The sequence below is a fragment of the Micromys minutus genome, assembly GCF_963924665.1.
Source record: "Micromys minutus genome assembly, chromosome: 1".
In the NCBI taxonomy this organism is placed as follows: domain Eukaryota; kingdom Metazoa; phylum Chordata; class Mammalia; order Rodentia; family Muridae; genus Micromys; species Micromys minutus.
In genome coordinates, this window is record NC_137969.1 from 244,184,609 (window position 1) to 244,196,136 (window position 11,528).

General features: G+C 39.9%; 1 protein-coding gene across 1 annotated transcript; it reads left to right on the top strand.

The window, feature by feature from the left end:
- Positions 1-5,948: 5,948 nt before the first annotated feature.
- LOC308417826 (chromosome-associated kinesin KIF4A-like) lies at positions 5,949-9,608 on the top strand (the record flags this gene model as incomplete). The annotated part of the gene is made up of 1 exon (XM_080913118.1): positions 5,949-9,608. The coding sequence occupies one exon, from the start codon at positions 5,949-5,951 to the stop codon at positions 9,606-9,608; it is 3,660 nt and encodes a 1,219-aa protein (XP_080769244.1).
- Positions 9,609-11,528: the final 1,920 nt, after the last annotated feature.

The window sequence follows — 11,528 nt, forward strand, 5'->3', positions numbered from 1 at the left end:
CTAAAACAAACAAACAAACAAAAAAAACCACCTTCTTATCAGCTCCTCAAGGAACATTTTCCAAATTGACCATATAGTCAGTCACAAAACAAGTCTCAACAGATATAAGAAGAATGAAATACTCCCATGCATCCTATCAGAACACCATGGACCAAGGCTGGTCGTTAATAACAACAAAGATAACAAAAAGCCCACATATACATGGAAGCTCAACAAAGCTCTACTCAACGATAGCAGGGTCAAAGAAGAAATAAAGAAAGAAATTAAGGCTTTTCTAGAATTTAATGAAAATGAAACCACAACATACCCAAAACTATGAGATGCAATGAAAGTAGTACTAAGGGGAAAACTCATAGATCTGAGTGCCTACAAAAAGAAACCATAGAGCTCATACACTAGCAACTTGACAGCACAGTTGAAAGCTCTAGAACAAAAAGAAGCAGATACACCCAAGAGGAGTAGATGGCAAGAAATAATCAAATTCAGAGCAGAAATGAACCAAATAGAAATAAAAGAAACATTGAAAGAATCAACAAAACCAAGAGCTGTTTCTTTGAGAAAATTAACAAGATTGATAAACCCTTAGCCAGACTAACTAGAGGGCAAAGAAAGAGTATCCAAATTAACAAAAGCAGAAAGGAAAGTGGAGACATAACAACTGAAAGTGAGGAAATTGAAGAAATCATCAGATCCTACTACAAAAGCTGATACTCAACAAAACTGAAAAATTGGAAGGAAATGAATAAATTCCTAGATAGATACCAGATACTAAAGTTAAATCAGGACCAGATAAACCATCTAAATAATCTTATAACACCCAAAGAAATAGAAGCAGTAACCAAAAGCCTCCTAACCAAAAAAAGCCCAGGTCGTGATGGGGTCAGTGCAGAATTCTATCAGACATTTATTGACAACATAATACCAATACTCTCCAAACTATTCCACAAAATAAAGTCAGATGGAACACTACCCAACTCATTCTTTGAAGCCACAATAACTCTCATTCCTAAACAACACAAAACACTACAAGGAAAGAGAACTTCAGACCAATCTCCCTTATGAACATTGATACAAAAATACTCAACAAAATTCTTGCAAACTGAATCCAAGAATACATCAAAACGATCATTCACCATGATCAAGTAGGCTTCATTCCTGGGATGCAGGGATGGTTTAATATACGGAAATCCATCAACATAGTCCACCATATAAACAAACTCAAACAAACAAACAAACAAAAAACCAAAACAAAACCACATGGTCATCTCACTAGATGCCGAGAAAGTATTTGACAAAATTCAACACCCCTTCATGTTAAAATTCTTGGAAATAGCAGGAATCCAAGGCCCATAACTTAAACATAATAAAAAGAACATAGCCCAAACCAGTAGCCAATATCAAACTAAACTGTGAGAAACTTAAAGCAATACCACTAAAATCAGGGACAAGACAAGGCTGCCCACTCTCCCCTACTTATTCAACATAGTACTAAAAGTCCTGGCCGGAGCAATTAGACAGCAACAGGAAATCAAATGGATTCAAATTGGAAAGGAAGAAGTAAAAATATCACTATTTGTAGATGACATAGTATAATTAAGTGACCCCCAAAAATTCTACCAGAGATCTTTTATAGCTGATAAACAACTTCAGCAAAGTGGCTGGATATAAACTTAACTCAAACAAATCAGTAACCTTCCTCTACTCAAAGGACAAACATGTGGAGAAAGAAATTAGGGAAAAGATACCCTTCACAATAGTCACAAAAACTATGAAATACCTTGGTGTGACTCTAACTAAGCAAGTGCAGGACCTGTATGACAAGAACTTCTAATCTCTGAAGAAGGAAATTGAAGAAGATCTCAGAAAATGGAAAGATCTCCCATGCTCATGGATTGGAAGGATCAACATTGTAAAAATGGCCATCTTACCCAAAGCAATCTACAGGTTCAATGCAATCCCCATAAAAATTCCAACCCAATTCTTCATAGATTTGGAAACAGCAATTTGCAAATTCATCTGGAATAAAAAACCTAGAATATTGAAATATAGTCTCAACAACAAGAAAATATCTGCGGCAATCAACATCCCTGACCTCAAGCTATATTAAAAGGCAAATGTGTTAAACACCACATGGTTCTGGTCCCGAGATAGGCAGGTAGGTCAATGGAACAGAAGAGAAGGTCTAGAAATGAACTCTCACACATATGGTCACTTGATTTTTGACAAAGGAGCTGAAAACATTCAATGGAAAAAAGACAGCCCCTTTAACAAATGGTGTTGGCTCAACTGGCAGTCAACATGCAAAAGAATGAAAATAGACCCTTAATTATCTCCTTGTACAAAGCTCAAGTGCAAGTGGATCAAAGATCTCCACATTAAAGCAGGTACACTAAAACTATTAGAAGAGAAAGTGGGGAAAACTTCAGAACACATAGGCACAGAAGAAAAGTTCCTAAACAGACCACCAATGGCTAGTGCTCTAAGACCAAGGATTGAGAAATGGGACTTAATGAGATTGCAGAGTTTCTGTAAGGCTAAGGACACTGTCAAGAAAACAGAATGGCAGCCAACAGATTGGGAAAAGATCTTTACCAACCCCACATCTGAGAGAGGTCTAATATCCAATATATACAAAGAACTCAAGAAGTTAGACACAACCCTATTAAAATGGGGTACAGCGCTAAACAAAGAATTCTCAATTGAGGAATATCGAATGGCTGAGAAGCCTCTAAGGAAGTGCTCAACATCTCTAGTTATCAGGGAAATGTAAATCAAAACAACCCTGAGATTCTACCTCACACCAGTCATAATGGCTAAGATAAAAAATTCAGATGACGGCGATGCTGGCGAGGAAGTGGAGAAAGAGAAACACTCTTCCACTGTTGGTGGGGTTGTAAACTGGTACAACCACTCTGGAAATCAGTCTGGCAGTTCCTCAGAAAATTGGACATAGCCCTACCTGGAGAGCCAGTTATCCCACTTCTGGGCATATACCCCAGCGATGCTCCAACATGCAATAAGGACACATGTTCCACCATATTCATAGCAGCCCTATTTATAATAGCCAGAAGCTGGAAAGAACCCAGATGTCCTTCAGTAGATGAATGGATACAAAAATTGTTGTATATTTACACAATGGAGTACTACTCAGCTATTAGAAACAATGACTTTATGAAATTCCTAGGAAAATGGATGTATCTAGAGAATATCATCCTGAGTGAGGTAACCTAATCACAAAAGAACAGACATAATATGTAGTCACTGAAAATTGAATACTAGTCTCAGAAAACTCTGAATAGCCAAGAAACAACTCACAGATCATATGAAAGTCAAAAAAAAAAAAAAAAAAAAAAAAAAAAAAAAAAAGAAAAGAAAAGAAAAGCCAAAAAGTCGAAGCTTCAGTCCTTCGTAGAAAAAAAAAAAAAGTGTATGGCACCCACTCAGATTGGGGTACACCTAGTCCTTAAATCATTAATAACTCAAGAGCTAAGAAGATAGTCTTGTGGAAATTCTTGGTATTTAGAAATCATTTTGTTTAATCTATACACACTAAGAAAACTTTGACTATTCCCATGTCACTTTTTGTTTTACATGTACTTTATGCTTATGGTAACTCGTAAGATTTCAATGCACACTATCAAACCTTTAAGAAAAATCAGGTACTGACAAATATATTTATATAGTTTTATGCCAAAATGCTTTTAAAAATCTCTCCATGTATCTCCTTTTTTTTTTTTTTTTTTTTTAATAAAGTTGTAAGAAAAAAAAAAAAGGAATTACCTAGATGGCTCTTACCTGGGTTACCTGGGTTTACTATGATGCTTTCTTTCGGAATATGAATTAACCAGTCAAGTCGATTTCTGAACTTGAAGGCAGAAGATATCAGATTATGTTAGTTTATAATGTTATTACCAACACTTATTTTGACATATTCTTCCAATCTTTTAAAAATAGAATTAGTCAACCATATCCAAATGCATGTGTATACCTATAGAGAAAGGGCTTTCACTGACAAACCAGGAATTTTCTTTATGTTACACTCACAGATGACCTGTTGACACATACTCAAGGATACTTTGCATCAATGTTTATGATGGCAATGTTAATTATATATATCTATATAATTTTATAGCCATAGGTTAAAACAGCCCAGGAAGCACAAAGTTGAATCATTACTGACCTGATAAATCAGAGTCAAGGAATGGGGCTGGCAGAACATTTGGAAATTAAGAAGGAAATCCCAGGGACATGAGAACAGTAAGAACGAGGAGCTCTAACAGAAAATATGTTTACAAGAGAAAATATGTCTAAATCCTCTGCTATACTAGTACACAGAACATCCCAGAACAGCTTTCAAAAGAAAAGCCATGCAACCAAAACCAAACCAGAGAGATAATAACCATCAGAAGACAAGTTAGAGAGTTTGCAGGATTTTTTTTTAAAAAAAGATTTATTTATTAAATGTATGTACACTGTAGCTATCTTCAGACACACCAGAAGAGGGTATCAGGTCCCATTACAGATGGTTGTGAGCCACCATGTGGTTGCTGGGACTTGAACTCAGGACCTCTGGAAGAGCAGACAGTGCTCTTAACCACTGAGCCATCTCTCCAGCCCATACTATAGATTTTAATACGGTAAAAGGGAACTTTAGAATCTTTACCGTAAGGCATGAGATGCTGCCTCAAATAAAAAGAAAATAATGGAAAGCAAAACCAAAACTAGAAATGGTACATATTTGAGAGTATATTTTCCTAATGCAAACTTTACACGATATGTAATTTCATTGAAATACCGTCTGATACTCCACTAATATGTACATTTTTTAGATTTTTATGAATCAGTTAAATTTAGAAAAAAAAGAAAATATCTAAAGAAATTTAATTGTTTCAGAAACTTGTGGGACAACATCTTGTCTTTTAAAATTTGTATAATTAGAGTCCTAAGAAGAAAACAAAGGGGCAGCAAACAATGCAAAAATAACTAATTATTCAAGGCTTTCCACATTTGGCAGACACAAAATATGGAGCTCAGATATCCAGTCAGAAAGGTAGAGAGAATAATTTAAACGTACAAAGGAGAGTGACCTGTCACATACAGAGAGGACGATTAAAATTTCAAGGTAACTTCCTATCTAGAAACAATAGTCCAAGTGACTTGAGAATGGAGTGTTGCAAGTGCTAAAAGAAAATGAGAAATGGTATATCTGACAAAACTATCTTTCAGAACTTAGGTGACTAATAAAAATCTGTTAGAAGTCACAATATGTTTAGCAAAGTTGTTAAAAAAAAAGTACACAGAAACGAAATGTTGGGAATAGATTTAACAGAGTGAATATAAATGTGTCCTTGATGACCGCATGGCATTGTTGGTAGAAATCACAGGACATCTAAATAAACAGAACGGTGACTCATGGTTATCAGTTGGAAAGTCTGTGTTATAAAAATGGAAGTGAATCAACTTTATTTGCAGATTGAACGTAGTCCAAACAGGGTATTTTGTAGTCACTGGCTAGCAAGGTTATCCTAAACGTAAGGAAACCAAAGGGACTCAGACTAGGCAAAAACTAGTCAACTGAGGAAAAATGAATTAAGGCTACTTTAAAATTTAGCACAATGCCACGATATTAAGATCACATCGTATTAACATAAGGCTTAGACATTCCGATCAAAGCACTAGTTTAGTTTTCAGCAGAGATGCTAAAACCATTCCATCAGGAAAACAAACAAATAAACAAGAACAAAACCAGAATCCCTTAATACATGTTGCTGGGGTGTACTCACCACAATAACTGCCGCACTCTGAAGCTCCGCCCACAGGCTGCTTGCTCTCTGATTGGCTGTTGCTTCTGAGGAGGCTGGGAAACAGCGGTTAAAACTCCAGTTGGGAGGGGACGAGGACACAGGGAAGACTGAGGGCCGAGTTTGAGCAGATGCTGAACTCTTATCATGAAGGAAGAGGTGAAGGGAATTCCTGTAAGAGTGGCATTGCGGTGCCGCCCTCTGGTCCCGAAAGAGATTGGTGAGGGTTGTCAGGTGTGCCTTTCCTTTGTGCCTGGGAGGCCTCAGGTGGTGATTGGTGCTGATAAATCCTTTACCTATGATTTTGTGTTTGACCCGTCCACTGAACAGGAAGAGGTCTTCAACACAGCGGTAGCACCACTCATTAAAGGGATATTTAAAGGCTACAATGCCACTGTGCTGGCTTATGGACAAACTGGCTCTGGAAAAACCTACTCTATGGGAGGTGCATACAGTGCAAGTCAAGAGAATGAACCAACCATCGGGGTCATTCCTAGGGCGATACAACTCCTTTTCAAAGAAATGGAAGAAAAGAGAGACTCCGAGTTTACACTGAGAGTGTCGTACTTGGAGATTTACAATGAAGAAATTTTGGATCTTCTGTGCTCTCCTTGTGAGAAAGCTTCTCAGATACATATCCGGGAAGATCCCAAGGCAGGAATAAAGACCGTGGGACTCACCGAGAAGATGGTTTCAGTTGCGTCCGACATGGTTTCCTGTTTGGAGCAGGGAAACAGTGCCAGGACTGTTGCTGCTACAGCTATGAATTCACAGTCTTCCCGCTCTCACGCCATCTTCACAGTTTCCATAAGGCAAAGGAAGAAGACGGACAAGGACAGCGAATTTCACTCTAAGTTGTGTCTGGTAGATCTTGCCGGATCAGAAAGGCAGAAGAAAACCAAGGCTGAAGGGGACCGACTGAGAGAAGGTATCAACATTAACCGAGGACTCCTGTGCTTGGGAAATGTAATCAGTGTGCTTGGGGAGGGCAAGAAAGGCAGCTTCGTGCCCTACAGAGATTCCAAGTTAACGCGCCTGCTTCAGGATTCTCTGGGAGGCAACAGCCACACTCTTATGATCGCCTGTGTGAGTCCTGCTGACTCCAGTCTAGAGGAAACATTGAATACCCTACGCTACGCTGACAGAGCTAGAAAAATCAAGAACAAACCTGTTATTAATACAGATCCCCAGACGGACGAACTTAATCGTCTTAAGCATCAGGTACAACAGCTACAAGTCTTGTTGCTACAGGCTCACGGATCTATAAAATCAGAACCACCGGAGAGTCTCCAGTCTCTGATGGAGAAGAATCAGTCCCTGGGGGAGGAGAATGAGAAGCTAAGCCATGCTCTGAGCGAGGCAGCTGGTCAGACCGGCCAGATGTTAGAAAGGATCATTTTGACAGAACAAACAAATGAAAATCTGAACGCCAAGCTACAAGAGCTCAGGTATCACGAGGCCTGTAAAGTGGATCTCCAAAAGCTAATGGAGACCTTGGAAGACCAGGAGTTAATAGAAAAAGTGGGGATAATTCGCAGTCTGCAACAAGTGGTTATTCGTCTATCAGAGGAAAATGTGGAGGCCACTGAATCGGCAATGGAACTGGAAGCTCAAGGGGCAATCAGTCCAGAGAGTAGGACGTCTTCTGATGCCCTCACAACACAGCATGCTCTACGTCAAGCTCAGATGTCTAAGGAACTCACTGAGTTGAATAAAGCCCTTGCAGTGAAAGAGGCCCTGGCTAGGAAGATAACTTTCAATGGTGGCCAACTGCAGCCCATTCACTGCCAGTACGAGGCTAACATCAAAAGTCTAGAATCAGAAGTCGCCAGTCTGCAGAAGGAGAAGGAGCAACTGCTTCTGGACCTTCAGATGGCCAAGAAGGATGTCAGCCAAGCCAAGCTGAGTGAACACCGCCGCAAGTGTCTCCAAGAGCTGGAGGCTCAAATAGCTGATTTGAAGAAGAAACTAAATGAACAGTCAAGGCTTCTGAAACTGAAAGAGTCCACCGAGAGTACAGTCTCCAAACTGACTCTGGAGATACAGATGATGAAAACCCAGCGAGTCCAGTTAATGCGTCAGATGAAGGAAGATGCTGAGAAGTCTAGACAGTGGAGACAGCAGAAAGACAAGGAAGTAATTCAGTTAAGAGAACAAGACCGTAAAAGGAGGTATGAGCTGGTTAAACTTGAAAGAGACTTCCAGAAACAGTCCAACGTGCTCAGGCGCAAAACGGAGGAGGCGGCAGCTGCGAACAAGCGCCTCAAGGACGCCCTCCAAAAGCAACGGGAAGCAGCGGATAAACGGAAAGAGACTCAGAACCGCGGATTAGAAGGCACAGAAGCACGAGTAAAGAACCAGCTTAGGGATGAAATTGAAGTTATGGTCAGTATTGAAGAAGTCAGACGCCACCTGAATGACCTTCTGGAAGAGCGAAAGATACTAGCCCTGGATGTGGCTCAACTTAAAGAAAACAAGGAACCTGGGGAAAACCCACCTCCTAAGCTCCAGAAGCGGACATTCGCTAGTGATGAAGTATGTGGTCATATGTCAGAGTCCGGGGATTCTATTACCAAGCAGATTAAGAGTCTAGAGGCTGAAATGGAACTCAGAAATGCTCAGATTGCTGACTTACAGCAAAAGCTCCTGGATGCAGAGAGTGAGGACAGGCCGAAACGACACTGGGAAAACATTGCCACAGTTCTCGAAGCCAAATGCGCTCTAAAATATTTAGTTGGAGAGGTGGTCTCCTCCAAACTTCAGGTCAGCGAGCTTGAAAGCAACCTGAAACAGAGCCAGGGCAGCCATTCTAAAATGCAGAAGATGCTGTTTGAGGAGCAAAGCCATCTTGTTGAGGTAGAGACAGAGTTGAAAGCTGAGCTGCTCAAGGTGGAGCAAAAGCACCAAGAGAAGGTGCTTTCCCTTCTCAGTCAGCTGCAGCAAAGCCAAATGGCAGAGAAGCAACTGGAGATGTCAGTTAGTGGAAAGGAACAGCAGCTGCTGAGCACACTGCAGTGTCAGGAGGATCAGTTCAGGAAAATGCAAGAATTATGTGAACAAAACCAGCAGCTTTTCCAAGAGAATGAAGCCATCAAGCAGCAACTGAGCCTCCTCCAAAGAGCAAAAGACCAGAAATCTCACCTTTCCAAGGATGACCTTCGATCTCCAGATTCTTCCTTTAACTACATCCCACCCCCACCCAAAGCATCCCGTGCCAGAGGCAAGTTCCTGGATCAAAGCATGGACACTGATGGTTTCACGCATCATTCCGAGCACTCTGTGAGTGAGTCTGAAGGCAGTGATGGCAGTGATAAGGAGTGGAGACCAAGGAGACTGGCAAAAGTAGCCAGGAAGACTATTCAAGGGTGTTCCTGCAAGGGATGGTGTAGGAACAAACACTGTGGGTGCAGGAAGCAAGGGGTGGACTGCTGTGTGGCCTGTGGCTGTGACCCCAAAAAGTGCAGGAACCGCCATCAAGAACAAGAGAGCTTGGGTACTGTTGAGTGGAATCAGGATTCTGAAGGCTCCTCCAAACTGGATGATCCTACGGAGGTGACCCCAGGACTGAGTTTCTTCAACGCTGTCTGTGCCACTCCCAATACAAAGCTCCTTAAAGAGATGTGTGATATGGATCAGGCTCTGTTGAGGAAGACTGATCTTGCAGTTTCCTTAGACCTCCCAGACACAAAACCCAGAGTAACAGAATCCCAAGAAAATAAGGCCACAAGGAAGAAAAAGAAACGAGTTCTGGCCTGCAATAGCAACTTCTTCTCTGACTGCTCTCCTTCCAAAGAAGAGACCTGCTGAGATGTTGCCAACTCTATCCCCATCTGCCCTGGCAGACACTTCTAAGTTGCAGCAGGGAGTGGTTTCTACTTTCTTCCCTGGATCTTCCTTTTCTTTGTATCGAGAAAAAAGAACAAGGTATTACTGAAAGAAAGATCACTTTTGTCTTCAGACCTCCAACTGGGACCAACATCCTCTTCTTCAGAACAGAAGCCATCTGTGAAAAGCCCATGGACACTTGAGGAAACCATCTTCAGGTCATTGCAGCTCTTTCTTTGTGATTAGTCAGTGCTATCTGCTCATGGATACGAGCCAGAGGCCTGTCGGCTTAAAGTCAAGTCTGGTCTGGCTTAAAGTAAAGATGGAGGCTGGGCTCAATTCCTTCATTCTACCTTAAGAATCAGGCTGGGATAATTTCTATCTTGATTCTTTGTGGATTTTAAATGTTTTAACAGGACCCCCAAATTGTTCTCATTTTTAAATGCCGAATAAATTAACCTTAGCGATTCCAAAAAATGGTTATCAACTCTTTTTTACTGTAGTAATAAAAAATGGGTGACAAAGTTGTTCAAAGAGGGAAAAAGTGAAAAGTATAGACATCTGGAACCTTTAAGACTTTGGATCAGGCATCGATTTTCTGCATGTGAGAGAAAAAGCACAAGTAACAAATCTAAAAATCCTCAAAGAACAGGAAGGACCTGAGATGTCCTGGAGGATGTGAAAACAGAAACGATAGAGTATAAGAAAATATTTGTAAACCATATATCTTATAAGCAACCTGCACCTACATTATATAAACGCATTCATAATTTAACAGTGAAAGCTTAAGAAACCCAGTCTACAGTGTGGAAGGAATAAGCATCTCCATTTCCCTAAGAAGATATTCAGGTGGTCAATAAGCACAGGAAACACTAGAAAGCTTTAGGGAGATGTAAGTCCTAACCATGACGAGGTAGATTTTGTACACACTAGGAGATTATATTAAACATTGGTAAGGATGTAGACAGATTGTGACCAAAATAGTCCAAGGTGGAAGAGAGTACGACCAATTTGTAAAGCAGTTCCTCATTATGTATGCTAACAATTCCATTCCTGACTAGGTACCCCAATAAGATGAAAACTTATTCCCACAAGGAGAACCATGTACACAAATGTTCACAGCAGCATTAGTTACAAGAGGCACAGAGAAAAAGTCCATTGTTCATTTACCGATAAAGAAAATGTACAGTGTACAGTAGACAATTACCTACACAATTAACAAAGCATTGACATTTCACTTGCTCTGTATGGAGCTTGAGAACATTATGAAAACTGAAACAGACAGCTACTAATACCATGTATTTTATTTACATGGGCTGTAAAGAATTAGAAAATCTAGAGAAAGGGAGAATAGTGGCTACTCGGGGCTGGAGAATGTATAAGGAAAATGGGGAACGACAGTTGATAACTTCATATTGCCTTTCCTTTTTTTTTTTTTTTTGATTCAACTCCTTTATCATTTATTCTTGTGGTAAACATCAGGTAAAACAAAGCTATCTTGTTCACAATAGTTACACAGTCTTTGTTTTACTTTTTACAGGCTATAAATATAGGTAAGTAGATAAAATTCTTGGCTAAAGACACATTCCAAAATTTTGACATAAATGTTTCCAATCAGGACTGAAGAAAGCTTGTTGGAGTTCCATCAGACCAGCAGCAGCAAACCTAATTTGCATATATGCTCTTAAATTCACATCTACCATTTTTAAAAGATGGCTCCTTTCATAGCCAAAATGGTAGAAGTGGGCCATACATTTTATTCATAAATATACTGGCCATTTAAAAATAAACCATATAAACATAAATTTAAAATACATAGTTATGTACATTTGAATTCTTGTCAAAACAACCCACATTAATGAGTTATTATAGAATATCTTAGTTGAAGACAGAATTTTCAAT